This window comes from Seriola aureovittata, chromosome 15 (assembly GCF_021018895.1).
Source record: "Seriola aureovittata isolate HTS-2021-v1 ecotype China chromosome 15, ASM2101889v1, whole genome shotgun sequence".
NCBI lineage: Eukaryota > Metazoa > Chordata > Actinopteri > Carangiformes > Carangidae > Seriola > Seriola aureovittata.
The window spans coordinates 14,384,638-14,402,189 of NC_079378.1; the positions used below are offsets into that span (position 1 = coordinate 14,384,638).

At 41.1% G+C, this 17,552-nt stretch overlaps 1 protein-coding gene across 2 annotated transcripts; it reads right to left on the reverse strand.

The window, feature by feature from the left end:
* Positions 1-267: 267 nt before the first annotated feature.
* On the reverse strand, positions 268-6,891 carry si:dkey-175g6.2 (neurosecretory protein VGF). Of its 2 annotated transcripts, none has more exons than XM_056396565.1 (2): positions 6,639-6,891; positions 268-4,457 (listed from the first exon to the last, which is right to left on the reverse strand). In XM_056396565.1, the coding sequence occupies exon 2, from the start codon at positions 4,426-4,428 to the stop codon at positions 2,407-2,409; it is 2,022 nt and encodes a 673-aa protein (XP_056252540.1). In that variant the 5' UTR covers positions 4,429-4,457; positions 6,639-6,891; the 3' UTR covers positions 268-2,406. The 2 variants fall into 2 exon arrangements, with proteins under 2 accessions (XP_056252540.1, XP_056252541.1); XM_056396566.1 differs by lacking the exon at positions 6,639-6,891 and adding an exon at positions 5,402-5,842.
* Between the last annotated feature and the right edge of the window lie 10,661 nt (positions 6,892-17,552).

A 17,552-nucleotide genomic window follows, 5' to 3' on the forward strand; every position in this document is an offset into this window, starting at 1 on the left:
TTCCTCCCCCTTTCAGTCCCATTCTTGCTGTTTTTCTCATGTTCATTTTAATTGTCTGGGAATATAATAAACTCCCTCTATAGGTTTTTTTTCTTCATTTGTCTCCATACTGATGCGACTGTGACATATATGAGTTGTGCTGTCACTAAGCTGCGACTGATTTTCTTCCTCTTGTGTGTATTTTGATATTTCATTTATTTATTACTCAAGAATGAAGTGTTTTTGCTACATTCGTTGCTATAGAAGTAAAACAGCACTCTCCAAAAAGCCATTAAAAAACTGAACTTTAATAAAATAATTGCTTTTATTTTTTATCATATAGCAAAACTAGTAATCATCATGCTGTTATTTACACATTGCACGGGCATATTTATTTCACACTGTACATCTTACAATGCTAAAGGTGACATCAACAACAACACTCTCCTTTTACAAGACAGATGGCTTCACTGTGGACACAGTGGCCCTCTTCCTTTGAGATTTCTTTTTTTTATGTTCACAGTTTATTCAGAGAAAACAACCATCTTGAATTCTCCATACTGTTTTATTTTTTCTCTTTTTTTTGTTCTTTTTTTTTTGTTCATTTTTTAAGATGCAAGTAGAAAGACGTGCATTTAACGGTTTAAGCACAATCCCTGACTCCCCGGCCTGAAACTTTTCAATGAAATTCTTCTGAAAATGAATAAAATGTTTGTAGCCTCTTGGTGGAGATCTGTTTAAAAGGCTGCAGAACAGATAGTGTGATTTCAAGTACTTTTTTTCGTGGAACGTAAGGGAAATGAGCTAATGGATATGATACAAGGAAAATGGCAAAAGAAGAATGTGAGAAGACACAAAAAATATGTGAGAAAAGATGTGAACTGGATATGGCCAATGAGAGAAAAAAAAAAAAAAATATATATATATATATATATATATATATACATATATACATATATATATATGTGTGTGTGTGTGTGTGTGTGTGTGTGTGTGTGTATATATATATATATATATATATATATATATATATATATATATATATGAAGAACTCCTACAAGGGCAAGGAGTACTGTGTGGAGGTGGCGATTGTGGCTCTGCTATAAATATGTTGACACAACAACTTCTGGATCCCAAAATGATTGAAAACCCTTAGTCCACCAGGTTGGAAGTGTTTAGTGTTTAAGTTTGTGCTTTTGGAGTCCACAGGGTTTCTACATTGGGACCGGCAGTGCTGATAATATTATGCATTATGATATCTCCCTTATAGAACCATGGTGCTTGTAAGGCAAAAATCTGAATCTTGACTTTGAAAAACTGAAATGTGTGTATTTGGCACCTTTGCAAATTGCAGCTGTTTAAAGTTGATCCAATCAGGAATAAGAAAGGCAACTACACTACCGGTCAAAGGTTTTAGAATACCTCAATTTTTTCCACTTGTAACTGAAATTTACATAGTGTAAACACAATGTCTCAGTGTTTCTGAAAGTAAAGCATAGAACAAATAAACTGTAGTAATATACAGGAGCCTACTACTTCCTGCAGTACACTATTGTCCTAATAATGCATCAGAGGGTGTAGTAACACAGTTTGCACAGACAGAGGGTTTGGAAGTCATCAACCTGTAGGAAATGTTTGCACTAACTTTCAATGTTTCATTTACTTCCATTGTCGCGTTTAGGGTTGTTGGACTTGAACTGCTGAAATTTCAATAAAAACAGGAAAAAATGGGAGTGTACTAAAACTTTTGACCAGTAGTCTACACACATCAAATACAACAAAAATATACTGTCAACATTTGACAATAGCAGTGTTCTTTTTTTTTTTTATAGTTCTGTAGATAAGAAGTCATTGAACTACTTTAGTTTTGTAATATGGCATACAGAATATAAAACAAAAATACAAAGTGATGTTGTAAACATGGTTCTCTTACAATGGGCACGTCTGCTTGTGAATGTGTCAAAAATGTGATCATACTGTATGTAGGCGTGTGTGTGTGTGCGTGCGTGTGCATGTGTGTGTGTGTGTGTGTGGGGGAGAGTGTGGGTGTGCCTGTGTGTGTGTCCTCTAATAATCTCTGAATAATGCAAGAGCATCAGAGATTGACCTGAATGGAGGCAGACATACACCATGGTATGTTCTGTTTCAAAAATGTAAACTGAGCAAGAGGCTGAACATGGTTACAGGGAGTTTAAACTGAGACCCCTCCATCCTCTCCCTGACCGAGAAAATCAACAAAAATACAGTGATTAAAACAAGATAAATCTAACTTTTTTTCTTCTTGTCCCTTAAATTTCCATCAGGCTCAAAACACATATCTCCTCTGAGTCTTTTTTTTCACCTCTCTTTTAGCTTTTCTCCAGCTACTGTATATCTATCCCACCTCTGTCGGTCCCTCTGATCTATAAAATGTCCCAAAAAGGTCTCTCAATACATTCTGCGCTTCATGTAGATCCTCTCAATAAAGTTCTCCAGTTCCTCCTCACTGTCCAGCTGAGGTACCAGCCCATCTTCCTCATAGTCATCTCCCGGTGTGATTTGCGGATAGTAGTATGGGGGTCGCCTGCCTCTCCTGGGTGTGGTGATTGGTTTGGGGGGAGGTAGGGGTTGGTAGGTCCGTGGGTGAGGAAGGATATAGTTAGAGATATAAGGGGTGAGAGGCAGTCGGGGTGCTGGTTGCTGCCTCCAGCCCTGTCCACGGTTCTTACCCCCAGCCCTATGCCTGCGCCTTGGGGCCTGGAGGTCAAGTTCCTGGGGGCCGAACGGCTGGTCTCTGGAGGGGGGGGGCTTGCCATAATATTGTGGTTTGGGATATGGGAAATAAACAGGGTAGTATGCTCGATATGGCTTCTGGTAGTATGGATAGGAAGGGAAGGCTAAAAACTGTTTCTGGGGTTTATACCAGTAGTCAAGCTGCTTCTGAGGCTTATACCAATATTCCTGCTTATATGACTTGACTTTGTCCTTGTGCCATTTCTTGTTGGATTTGTTGTACCTATAAGGGGCTTTCTTGGGGTTTTTTGAGGCTGTGTAGTGGTAGATAGGCGGAGCAGCCAGAGGAGGAGGTACCAGAGGCCTGAAGCGTGGGGCAACAGGGTTGCTGTTGATTGGCTGCTGTTGCAGCTCTTTCCTTTTCTTCTTCTTCTCCTCCACATCACTAATAATCTCAATCACATCATCCGCAGGCAGGTGCAGCTTGCTGCTGATCTCAATGAGCCTGTCGATCATTTGCTGGTCCAGGTCGTCTTCATCGGGGAGGACCTCCTCGGAGCGCTTGTCCTCGGCGGTGTTGCCAGCGGCTCCCATGCTGCTTTTCTGCCGGGGCTTCATGTAGGACTGCTGCTTCCTCCCCATGTACTGCAGCAACATGTCAGAGGCGATGTCAGCCAGCCTCTGCTCCTCCTCTCTGGCACGCTCCGCCTCCTCCTGCTGCCGGAGCACCTCCTGTTTCTCTGCACGCGCTCTTGCCTCCTCTTCCATGTGGGAGAGGCTCTCCTCTTCTTCCTCAACCTCCTCCTCCAGCTCCTCTCCTTCATCCTCAAAGTCATCCATAAAGTTGCCCCCCTTGATGGGTCTGTTGTGGGACTGGTTCTCCTGCCAGTGCTGCTTCTTTCCTGCTCGTGCTAGCTGAGTGTTATATGCCTTGTAGCCCTTCAGAGGAGGCAGGATCTCATTATCTTGGAGACCCAAGTCAATGTTTTGGAAGTAGCCTCTTATTTTGCGCTGCAGAGAGAGATCATCTCCCTGTGAGGTGGAACTTAGTCTGGCGATGTCTAAGAAACTTTCTAAATCTTTCCCCTTCTCCTGTCCCTCTATCTCTTCTTTCCTTCCCTCCTCACTTACACGCTCAGGTCCCACAGACCACCCTGCATTCTCCTCTGACCTTGTGTTTTCATCCTCCTCCTCTCTTTCCTTTAAATCTTCAGCCTGAGCAGCTGTCAAATGGCCCACAATTAGCTGTTCAATAGCCTTATCAGCCCTTTGCCCCTCCTTCTCCTGCTCCTCCCCCCTGTCTGGCTCTGTCTGCCCCGTTCTCCTTATCTCACCACCCTCCAACCTTTCGACGGAGGGCAGCTCCCGACTCTGATCCTCTTCCCAGTCTCTGTTTCTGCTCCCCTGGATTCCACTCTCCCCCGGGTGGTCCAGGGCCTCCAAAAGCACAGCGAGCACCTGCGCAGGGTCCGTCGTTTTATCTGATTGGTTATCTTGACCTGGGCCCCGGCCCCGGTCTAGGGACACGTTGTCAGGGTTGGAGAGACTCTGGGGTGGGGGCGAGAGAAAGGGGGCGAGGCTGTCCTCTCTATGGTCTGTCCGGGTGTGCCCCTCCACCCCTCCCTCCCCTCCCTCACCCCACACAGGGGCGGTGCCAGCCAGCTGTGGAGTGACAATGAGCAGGACCAATAGGATGAGGTGGGCTGTGGAAGGGGCGTGATGACAGGTCATGACCATGCAGAACTGGCAGGAGGGAGGTTAAGCACCTGAAGAAGAGGGGAAGAAGGCAGAGGGAGAGGGACAAAAGACATGAGAAATGATTCATCATTTGTTGTAGTTTTTCCTCTGGAGCAATGATCATGTGGAATTTCAGTGGCAATATGAGCAAATCTGCATTATTGAATTGAACAGCTTGTTTGTAAAAACAATTTTTTTTTTAAAAAGTCTAAAAAATAGAAATGATGACTGGTAAAAAAGACTTCACTGACTTTAGGATTAGAGCACACAATAAATATATATATATATATTTATATATATATATATAAATTAATATAATTTAGATAAACACACTTAAATTTCCAAACAATCAATTTCACCTTGAATTCACCACACAAAAGCAGTTAGCACTGTGAGCAGTTGAAATGAACACACGTTGGAGGACAAAGCACGCACCCAAACGCAGTCTAATGAGCCATGGCAAATGCAACAAAGAAAGTGGCACGCTTCTCTTTCTCTTCTGACAGAACAGATTTTTTTTTTATTCCGAGTGCCTTGAACGGAAAATCAAATTCTAGTTTATAATATTTCTTATAAGGTCCATCTTGGTCCATTGCTGGGAAACCTGAGTGCATCTGGAAACACAGAGATAAATGATCTGACCGTATTTACCATCTTTAGATGTTTGCCGCTTAAACCGTCCGTGTTTTTCAAGAGGAATATAATCATTCGCATACAGATATTACACCCAAACCCAAACACGAGTCGGTTTTTTTTTTTTTTTTTTTTTTGTCTGCAGTCGTGCGTTAACCTGGTCATTATCTTTCCAGCGCGCGGACGAATCGATTGAGAATAATGCACACTGATGTTTTGCGGGTTTTTTTTGTCTTGTCGTGAGATTTAACGGAGCAAACTCTTAAACTGTTAAGAAATGCACGTTAAAGATTGAATTTCCAGTCAAAATTTCTGGTGTATTAAAGAAATAAAGTCTCACCTCGCCCTCCAAGTCAACCCAACCAAAACGCGCGCACCTGCCATTTTAAGCGTCTCTTTCTTACAGGGATAATACGGAAAATAAAAACTGATCCGCGGTCTGTGTCTGAATTAGCTGTGATTTTTGGTATTCCATGCATCAAAGCGATGTGACCAGGGTACTGGTCTCGAGGCGGCACGCACGGGGAAGTCATGCGTAAAGCTGGTGGCTACGGTTGAGCTATTTAACCCTGCGGTCCCTGAGTGGTCCATCCAAATTGTAGATGAGCTGGATGATAAATTTTAGAGGATAAAGTCTTTTTGCACAAGGGACGGGAGGGGGGAGCGGGGGGTCAGTGAGTAAGAAACGCGGCTTTGTCCTTGCGTGCTGTGAGCATGTCTCTCCTCGGTGGCAGTGGTGGAATGCAGACAAGCGCAAATTTGGGCAGCACAGCACCGCGTGCAGAACACAATTTTAACTATTTCCATTTTTATAAACTGGATCAGCAAGGTGGGAAACGAAAGAACTCCCCTTAATAAGGTTACTGCCCCGCAGTATATGGTTAAGACTCTAATTTAATTAGAAATTAATAACTGAAAATCGAAAATCAAACCTTGCTGTGGCTTTAAAATCCTAAGATTTTTTTTTTTTTTTTGTTACATTCACGTCTGAAAAATCTAAACCGAAATTTTACAGGAGCTTCTGAGCAGCAGCTGCACTCAGAAATATCTATTAAATATAATTGTCCACGCATTGTAGTGTATTAATTGTTCACTCACCCCCCCCCCCCCAAATGAATAGAAAATAAGATCTTTTGTTTTTGTTATCACACGTATTAAGTACTATTTTTATACATATTAATACATTAATTTAAAAAAAACTTGGTTTGCTCATAAATGTGTTCATTTTACAATTTAATGTAAAACAAAAAAAGTATAAGAAATGACCGATTACCTGAAGTAACACAATGTATTCCGTTTTACTTAATTTAAAAAGGTGACACAGAAACAGTTCGAGTTCACATCTACTTTACAGTTATCACAACCAACAGTCGCAGCACACAGATCAATTCTACTGATAAAGTAAAGATTTTAAAGGAAATTCTTCCACACTCCACAAGCCTAAAACAAGCATCACTCCTCCTTTGTACAAAAAAAAAATCATAATTCAATAATAACTAAATAAATAACACTTAGAAAACGTCCTAATCTCTCTGATTAGTATGGCTGGTGAATGATAGAGATTTCGTTCCACTTACCTGGAGTCCCACTCGGGGGGTGGGGAAGTGGTGAAACTCACAACGCGGGTAAAGCCAAGATTATTTCATGAATAGTGGATCACCTGAGAGAATTTCTTGTCTTTTTTTCCCCCTCTCTCTCTCTCTCTTCAGCCTGTGACCAACATCAAGAAAAAAAAAAACCAAACCGGCGGTTCTTTATTTAGTTGTGTGGTGTGTTTGTATGGCAGCAGCAACGGTGCTAATGTACAATTGAGTGAATGTTTTCAGCACCACGATCAGCGCAACTTTATTGTATATACCCTCAGTGGACCACGTGACGCCCTCACCACCACCACCATCCCCTCCTCCCCCCACCAACACCACCCCCCAGCTGCAGGCAGTGCTGACGTCACTTCCATTGATAAGAATGTTGGTGTGGAGATGGCACTGTGAGTCTAGGCTGGCCCCAGCTGATGAATGAACGGAAATGGCATGAATGAAATAGTACTTTTCCTCAATGAAAAGAGAAAATTGTAGAGATAGAGCTGGTGCGCAGCCATTTTCCTTCTCACATATTAAAGGTTAATGTGTTGCTTCTTCCTCCCTTGTTCCTTCCTTCCTCTGCTCCGAGCTTGTTTCAGATTCAGGAGCAGGAAAAATATAGAGTGACCTCCTTTACAAACTATCAATTAGGGTCATTTGGTGACGTGCTCCCAAGAATCAATGACTTGCATCTGCAGCTTCAGACAGAGAAGTTGTGCGTGCTCTAGAGCCCGATTTCTCTTGCAAGCCCGGTTGTTGTCTGAGGTGGCCCTGATCCTCTGTGGCTTCATGGCTCACGGGCCACGAGAGCAGCCGTGCTTTGCTGCTCAATTTCTGCTCAATTTCCAGGGAGTGCACAATTTTCCACCCGCTGTCTCACATCATTTCTTGCTGCTCTCCATCTGTCAGCAGCACATTGTGTTCTTAACATGGCCCCTCATCACCATTCATTTTTCACATCACAGACACAACACAAGGCTCTATGATAAGGCTGTAAAACACATGCTTGAGTAACGCATGATGACTTAATGCATGCATTACTGAACGTGAGTCCCTGAAATCGTCAAAGTCGGTATGAGTTCATGTGATTAGTTAATGCTTAATGGATGATTAATTAATGAGTATTAACTCACAGTTTCTTTATACATTAATTCATATGGCAACATGTTTGCTGGAATACAGTTTCATAGGGAGGAGGGCATTTCAGACCCATTCATTTGACAGAGAACCCTATCTATTCCATGTTTTGTTTTTTTAAATGAGTCTGTTATGTTAGCCTAACATAACTGTCTTTAGGGGTTGGGTTTTTAAAATGATATTTTTTGTTGTTGAAGCGGAGTGTAGCACAGAAGCAAATCAAATACATCGAGCAAGCGCCAGTTGATATATTAAGGGAGAATGGACAGACGTGTTTACGGTGCACGTCAACAGTTTACAACGTGGTGAAGTGAGAAAGAAAAACTGGATATTAAATTAACGTTGTGTCAGGAATCTGATTAGGACTTGTTGACATTACTAGAGGTGTCAACTGTTGGGTCGTGCAGCAACATGTAGAGGTTTACATGTTGCTGTGAGGGTGTGATGTTTCTATGATAATTGGTAATGTCGCACGATCAAACACATGGGTCTGAAATGCACTTTTCTAATATGTATGCACTGCTTAAAGTACATGAGGATAAGAATCAAAGGTTTTTCTGTAGTAAACAACTCTGTGTTGCAGAGGGATGCTTTGATTACACGACCCACTCATGTGCATTCATCAGCGTTCTTTTTCTCAACTTACTTTCCCCTCTATCAATTATAAAATAAAAAACAACTTCCACTGCCAGACAGTCGTTCACAAGGTCTGCTGTAATGGAGCATTTTGTACATTATGGTTCAAGGGCATATATATATATATATATATATATATATATATATATATATATATATATATATATATATATATATATATATATATATATATATATGTGTGTGCACGTTATGTCTGGCAAACCGCTTTCGTGTTGCGCTGAAGTTAAAGGAAGACACTGTGCTGTCATTACTGGCATTCATGTGCTGGATAACGTGGAAACAAGTTGATTCACAATGTTAAAGCCCAAGCTCATTTCCATACACTTCATTTGTCAGTGCCGGGCCTCCGCCCTGGCCTTGAGTGCCACTAAATTCAGCTGTCACTGCTCATACGGGTTAGTTTCTCAATGCATCAAGGCTTTTATTTCCAGGTGTGCGTGTGTGTGTGTGTGTGTGTGTGTGTGTGTGTGTGTGTGTGTGTGTGTGTGTGTGTGCGTGCGTGCGTGCGTGCGTGCGTGCGTGCGTGCGTGCGTGCGTGCGTGCGTGCGTGCGCATAGGTTTATAGATGTGTTTTCTTTGTTAGTGCCCGTGTGTGTTGTAACATGTGTGAATAATTGCTCTGTACGTTCACTTAACCACAGACAGGGATTCTATATTATCAGTGATGTTCTGAGGTTAATTGGATATTAGCTGCAGACGTCAGAGTCACATGAGGCCAACTTTATGAAGTGATTATTGTGTGGCCGATTGAAAATGTCACGCTCTACTAATGTGAATGTTAGATTCTTGATATTTCTTCCCTGATCAGAGAAACATAATGAGCGGACGAGCAGAAATATCATCTAAAGTCTTTGATGTCTCATTTTAAATGGAGTTTTAAGCTTATCAAAGACATGAAAATAAACATGCAAAGACTCCTAGTTCCCCTGCAGCAATGATACAGTCCTTTGCTTCTGAGAAGTGGAAGACTCCAGCTAAGGAACATGCTCACTCTCTAACTAAAATGGCGCTTTGTGTCAGTGTTGAGGCACGGTTTGTCTTGGTCTCTGCATGCAAATATGTGTGTTGTATTAGCAGACGGGATATGCACACATCAAATGAAGTTGTAATTTGTTACGATGGCTAGAGGCACCACATAACCTCTGTTTGATTAGATTTTGTGCAAGGGACTGTCTGCTGCAGAATGCAGAGTGTTTGCAAGGCAGTCATGTTATTGTGTGTGTGTGTGTGTGTGTGTGTGTGTGTTGTGTGTGTGTGTGTGTGTGTGTGTGTGTGTGTGTGTGTATCCGTGTTGAAATGCTTGATGGCAGCAGCAGGCTCGGAGAGGTAAGCATGGAGCCGGAGGGCAGATGCTGATATAACGGTCTGGCATTATCATCTGCCACTCAGCATTAGTTGGCCCCTTACCCTCACTCCATGTCCGCACCCCCGCACTGACTCACACTCTGCCGCCTGCTTGGCCACTCACATAGATTAACACTGCTTGCATTTAATGGAATACGCACACTGGAGAAGACGCACACACGCACACACGCACACACCTCACTGTAATAGTTCAATTTCTCTCTCGGTTATGTGCTCTGTCTCTCTCTCTCTCTCTCTCTCTCTCTCTCTCTCTCTCTCTCTGACACACGCACGCACGCACGCACACACACACACACAGAGACAAACACACTTCCCCTCTCTTACTGTAATGTACATTACAGACAAATGAACCTCTGGAGGAGGCTGGGGCATGCTGCCGCTGTTGGTTCCCTGTACAAACTGCTAAGACAAGAGGCAGTGACTGTATGTGGATGGCCTTTTGTTCCATTTAATTAACTTTCTCTTACTGTTGGTATTGGACTGAGGAGGGCTGCAGGTTTGTCAGGCGGAGCTGAAAAATCGACATCCTTCAAACAAGGGGAGATAGTGAATGATGAATTCCCTGGTTTTTGCTGACATTTTGGCCACAATTATGGTAATGCAGGCTGGGGGATCTTTCAGCAAGTGTGCTAATGCAGCTCCCTCGCACAGCAAAGGGTTTCTACCTAGAAGTGATAAAATAGAGCTCATGATTAACAGAAGCTTTTCCGCCCACGCCACTTTGTCAAGGGAGGGAAGGACAAGTAATTGCACCGTAAGGTTCCTACAACACAATGCATAGCTGGGACTTGATGATGTGTGCAGGACCCTGGCACCCACACTATAATCTACAGTTTCATCTGTTTTGTTTTTTGTTTTTCTCACATACATGCTTTTCAAAAGTTTGCCGCAAGCTACATTAACCTACACAAATTTCCGACATCCATGTTGTGTGTTTGTGTCAGAGGAGAGACAAGCAAATTTGTTTTATGGAGTAAAACTCAAAGATCATTACGATTACACCAATTATTAGGATGTTTTACATCCAGCCATGAAGCCTATTTTTCAGTTTTCAGACACAGAAACAATACTTTGGAAAGTATTACTGTATTCCAATGCATGCTGGTAAAAGATTGACAGTTAACACTGGGTCAAATTTAAACAGAATGCATAATATTTTCGGGATGTTGCACATAAACTCTATACTGTGATATTAAAATAGCAAGAGCAAAAACCAAGCAGAAAACTATAAATGGATAAAATAAGTAAACTTGTCAGTTTTTGGCCGAGCTATGCAACATTTCTCTGTGAAATGTATGTTCGTGTAAGAAGGTGCAACACAGAGTTAGGCGACAACATCTGTTCTACTCAGTGAGACTACTTTGCTGGTGTTATGTTGCGCTGTGATTGTGTGTTTTTATAGTTAAGCAGCTGTGTTTACATCTGGAAAGTGAGGCGTTAGAACAGGATGACAGCAATGAAAATTTTTATAATTAGTATCTCATTAGTAGCCCTCAAAGGCCTACAGTGCTCTTTCTCACTGACAGATGATAATACTGCAACTTAAGCTGACTTTTTACATGGAAAATGAGCATTAAATCGCACCTGTGTCTGGTCCACCCACTGACACACCGCAGGTGTAATGTCACCATATTAAAATGAAGGATATAAAACGTCTCTTTTAAAGTGTTTTGCCATTAATAACTTTGATGTTGACATACTCGTCTTCAATATGGTAATTAATCAAGGAGGCATTAAAACATGCCAGAATATTAAAGTGGGAAAACAGAATATGTGATGTGGGCAGGGACTGGAATAACTACAAGGAGCTTTGACACCAACAATATGTCAGTGTCTTGATTATGTATGTATCAACGATGCAACATTACTTATTACTTACATTACCTTCCCTTAAAGGACACAGCAGCCAGTATAACATATGTTTGCTCTCCTTGTAAAGCGCCATTTGTAATATATTTCTGTGTTCTAATGCATGCTGAAAAAGATACAGCTTGACACTTAACACCAAATATAAACAGAATTCAGAATAATTTCTGGATGTTGCACATACACTCGATACTGTGATATTAAAATAGAGCAGAAACTATAAATGAATAAAATCCCAAGATGTTTGTGGCTTACAGGAAAAAATGACAGATTAAAGTGCTCACCATTTTTGTGCTGCCTCCATCCTCTGAGCCCCTTGAAATTCTTTACCAGCACTGCAAATAAAAATGTCTTTCTGTTCATGTTGTACAGCGCTGTGAATGAACACCATCCCTTCATATAAGTAATCTGTGATGGGTTAACATCTCCACCTTGATGAATATGGTGTTAAAAGTAATATTTGGATCTATGAGCCAATATAAATGATGTGAGAGAATACGCTCTGAACAGCCGCTGAATGCCAAAAATCTATCGCATAAATTAGGCCTGTAAGAAGAGTTATGGTGGGAGCGGATGGACATCTTGGGAAGTGGATCCTGTGTGAATAATGTGTGCGCATTGTGGTGATTGTTGTCCTACTCCCTCATTGTCTGCTACTCAGAAATGATTTACCCCCTTGAATATTAGCTGTAAAATGCGCATTGCAACCTTTGAGAAACTGGTGGCATCAGTGACGGATGGTGGCTAGGAGCAGGCAATGAATTTGAGGTTGATGAGGCGACTCATATCAGAGCGTGCGACATCAGCGCTCACCATCAATCTCTTCCCCTCTCCCCCGTAGACATCTGGCACATGCATCAGCAAACACACTATTGAAAATGAATGGAACCCAACCCTGACAACACACACACACACACACACACACACACACACACACACACACACACACACACACACACACACACAGTTTCAGAGGCGATGCTGCACATTCAAGGCCTCGTGACACTGGGCCTGCAGCCAGCTGCCTGTAATGTACTACAGTAGAACCTAGCATGAGACTTTATTAGAATAATAGCTTGTATCCACACCATTTGTAGTCACTGCCACAGAGAGCACAGATGGCAAAGCCACAGAATGCAGATGTATTGGCAGGGAAACCACGCTTTTGCGGACCGTCACTATAATGTGCCAAATTTCAAAATCCATGCATCCCTATGCATTGATGTGGTGTGGTCACGTTCATTACCTCATGATTGTACTTGGTAATCCTGTTGTCATTTAGCTTTTATTTTGGTTTATATAGCAGCTATGCAGAGTGCATGAGTTAAAGTGTTTTTTTGTAATTTATCTTATTTCATTTTATTTTATTACTGAGTAGATGATATATCTTTATACTCATTCCTTTTCATAGCTCTGGTTTCCATAGTTTTTTCAAAAATGTATTGAACTGACTAAAGGTATGCAAAGGAATAGATAAATGTAAAATAATATGTAAATGAATAGTTGTAATTGGAGTGTATACAGCCCACTTTCCTGAGAAAAGGTCTCCTGCTGGAGTTCGGTGAGGTAATAGTGTTGCTTTGAGCTATCTAGCCACGGATATAGGTCCTCCTCCAAAAAGACATTTTAATCAAAGTTGTGTCCCTGTAGAGAAAGTTCAACACACTGCTACTTAAGTACACAAGCAAAAGCAGCAAAATCTTATCCACTTTGGCAACATACGTACACCTTTTCATTTCCATTTTCTCCATGGGCGTTGGCCATCTGTGAAAGAGAGAGGTCAGCTGGGAGGAATTTAAACATTACACTTTGAGCAAACAGTAATATGTAAAAGGTTAACGCCAGGAACACACTGCCTGCGTCGTGTGTGCGTGGCGGCTGCCGTCGCTGATCTGTTGTGTAGAAGCATATGTGTGTTCACATCGGCTGCATGTCTGCTGCTGCTGCTGCCAGCTCCAGCTCTCTACATAAAGTTTGCAGGTTACTGGAATGTTACTGGAATTTATTTTCATTAGAAATTAATTTCTTATTTATTTTTGACAGAAAAAGTCAGTCAAGTACCTCTGTCTCCACATGCAGCTATTAAAATAGTTACAAATATTTTTTCATGTGTGTGACATATTTAGATTCAGTCTAGACATAGAAAACTACAGTGGAAAGTGTCATGAAGTGGAAGCTGACGAAAAGTCAATATGACTGTCAACAGATTCTTTCCCTGTGTATTTTTGCTGTGAGAGCACGAAAAATAGGTGAGATGCTGAATCTCTAGATCATGCAAGAGATGCACATAACATGCAGGCAGTGTGTGTGTGTTAATGTGCGCTGAAATGAAACCCAAGGCATTGCACCATGCACATGCCACCAAAAATGCAACATTAAACCAAAAATAAACATTGTTTGCTGTATGGTTGGTATGATCTGCAGTACGTTTTTTGAGTTTTCTGTATATGCAGCATATTTCTCATTTCAGTTGTCAAAGAGTTGAAGATGTTTCTTTCATCTGCGTGTGTTTTTTCTGATTAAAAGCATATTCTTAAGGTGCAGTGCATGGGGCTCTCCGCTGAACCTAATTACAGCCAACTACTGTGATGTTACTGTAATGAAATTAACATTGGGGGATTTACATGCAGACCCTTTGTGCATTCTGTCATGAAGTGCCTCTTTATGTAGGTGACTGGATAATCATTTGTCAGCTTAAATAAGCCTTTTTATGACCAAAGACTTAATAAGCTATACCACGCAGCAGTAGTGGATTCATTGATAGTTTTGGTTTCAGCAGCCTCAGCAGTGACTGAATACCTTTTGAGGATTTTTCTATCAACGCTAAGCTTGTCTGTGTGTGTTGCCGACCTCCATGCTGTATGTGTACTGTACTGTGGACCTAATGTGAACAAGCACAGGCTACACACAGGCTATACCTTGAGTCAGACAAACAGATGGAAAGATGAGTCCTCCAAAACTCCTTGTTGAAATGAAAACTGTTATCGGTTATCAGCACACCCCCCGACTGGAAGGGAAGTAATTTGAAAGCTGTTTGAAACGCGGTAATTTGCGGGTGTGACTCATCACCAACACCTACAGCGACAAAACCTCTGATCCTCCAAAAGAAGAATAGGGTTGCAAAACTGTGTGTGTGTGTGTGTGCGCGTGCGCGCATGCAATGGACCAACAAACTGGTGTTTGAGGATTATTGATAAGGAGGCTATAGGATATGTAGCTCCAATCATTTAATTATGGATTACAAACTACATAACAGTTTGTATACACAGTTTTTTATATTGTGCTCTAAGTTAGCTCTACCAACTGTTAATTAATATAATTAAAACTTTTCAGTCTTTTTTTTTAATAGATTACACACAGCTGAACTACAGTGTCCGTCACAGTGACATGGAACACAGCTTCTTTTATTGTTCAGCCAGTCAACGGGTGTTTCTATTGATGGATGTCTTGATAAGTGTCCTGCGCAGATTTATTGACATTCTATAAAAAAGGACAACAGGTTTGCTGTGGGTTTACAAGGACATCAGAAGGCTGAGATACAAAATGAACAGACCACATTTTCCTATCTAACAGGAAGCTGGGCTGCAGTTAATACAATTTTGATGACAACCTGATGATATCGCAGCAAAATAGGGCATGCTCACTTGAGGTGTCAGGGTGAGGGAAATTATCATGATTAATGCAGGGTTATGACTAAGCAGGAATGTAATCAGTCTCTCACTTGTTAATCATTATCTCTCCCTGATTAATTTTGGCTCAAGATTTAAAATAAGATATCAAGCTTCATTGTGTTGGGCAAAGACCTTAAGATTTTTCATGGATCCAGTTTAAAAATGATTAATCAAATGGTGAACTGTAATTCTGTGAGGCAGAGACATGAAGCACTTGGAGTTAGTAACTCATACTAAATTGCACATTAATAATAAAAATAATTACATTACTTGTACACACAGAATTATCAAAGTGCTTAAAAGGATTGAAAAATGAGCAGACGCCGTACGTTTTCATTCATCTCGTACCAATGTGTTAAATCACACTACATGCCTATCCTTTCTGCACGGCCAAAATGTACAACTTCTGTGTTCTTACTGCATGGACCAATCAATTGGTCGTAACATTGACGCTCACACTTGAACATACAAACATGGAACCATTGATTGGTTTTGTTCATTCACGTCCCCAAAAATGATTGTTCTTTTCTGCAGCAAAGTTCAGTTTTATTTATCAAAATCTCACTCAAGACGGCCACAACATGTAAAATACTACTTGATTAAGAATAAGATTATTACTTCAACAGCCATGTGGGAAATTCAGTCATAAAATTCCTCCAACTGTAAGACAGCCAATTAAAACTTTGGGCATGTCAGAAATCCATCCAGTCCTCCCATCACGACTCCCATCAAACTGAATTTGACAAACTGAATTCAGCGACATTAGCCACAGCTGATCAATTTGGGGTTAAAATTGGCTAATTTGCTTACTTATGAGACAGATGTAACAGGTTTATTTTTTAAGAAGATGATGCTAGTGCTCACTGGCCAACTTATTTCTGTTGGTAAAAGGAATGATGTCGATACTGTTCATATTAATTATTGGTTAGTATGACCAAAACATTAGAAAAATGACAAGTCTAAAATGATTTCTTTTGGCAAAGTGTTCAGTGAATGAAATATCTTGATGAAGTTTCCTTGAAAATTTAAACAAAAGAAAAGTTGGTAGAAAAGTATTTATTTTAGTCTCTATGTATGGGCAGTAAAATGTAAGAAAAGATGAGTTATGTAACACAAGTTAAGATATAACTGTACGTACAAGCTGTCAGTTAGCATAATCGTTATCACCTGTGTTCTGATTGGAGTTTAACACAAGTGTTTTCTCTAAATGTGGTGTGTATTCACTCGAGCCACATTTCCATTGCACAAACAGAAGAGATTTTTTTTTTTAGAAACGTTGACAAAACACAATTGCGAAAGGTCTGCATTTCCATTGAGCGATGTCATGCGAGTAAAGATGGGTTTTCTCCTCTCGCGATATCATTCCAATTAAACATGGTGATGGATTTCCAGTATCTGCCAAGTGTTGGGATGGTGATTTCGTTTGCAGGCAATGAGGTTATCTTGGTGTACGTGATGAAAGAAATGAAGAAAACCCCCTTACGCTTGCAACACACTGCCTGCGATGAGTGTGCATCGCGGCTGCCATCGCTGACTTGTTGCGAAGACGCACACGTATTTGTTCACAACGGCTGCATTTCTGATGTGTTGCTGCTACTGCCAGCTTTAGCTCTCTACAGAGTTTGCAGGCTACTGGAATGTTGGATTTCTTTTGATTATAAATTTATTTAATTATTTTTAACCGAAAGCGTCAGTTAAGTGGCTCTGTCTCTACATGCAGTTGTTAAAATGGTTAAAAAACATATCTGTATTTTTTCATGTCGGTGACATTCAGACTCAGCCTAGAAAACAATAGTGACAATTTTATGTAATGTTGCTGATATGATGTCAATATGACATCAACAGGTCTTTCCTATGTCTATTTTTGCTGGGAGATGCGTGAATAATAGGTGAGACGCCGAATCTCTAGATCATGCGATGCAGCCATGAGACTTGAGACGGCCATCTCACTCGTGTCATACAGGCAGTGTGTCCACTCTAACCTGTTAACATATGCGCCTTAATGAAAACCAAGATGTTCCGCAGCTGCCATGCACATGCCACACATCCAATGTGTTCCTGGCCTCATATCTAGCAGCGGCTACGTATCATTACTCATTATTCATACTAATATAATGCGGAAAAAGCATTTCCATTTCACTTTTCACAAATATTGCTTTGACTAATAGCCTGAAAAACCACCTCATGCGAGTGTGTAAATTTTGCAACATTTGAG

Bases quoted from the DNA above. Each gene is read 5' to 3' on its own strand.
- si:dkey-175g6.2 (XM_056396565.1), bottom strand. From the start codon at position 4,428: ATGGTCATGACCTGTCATCACGCCCCTTCCACAGCCCACCTCATCCTA.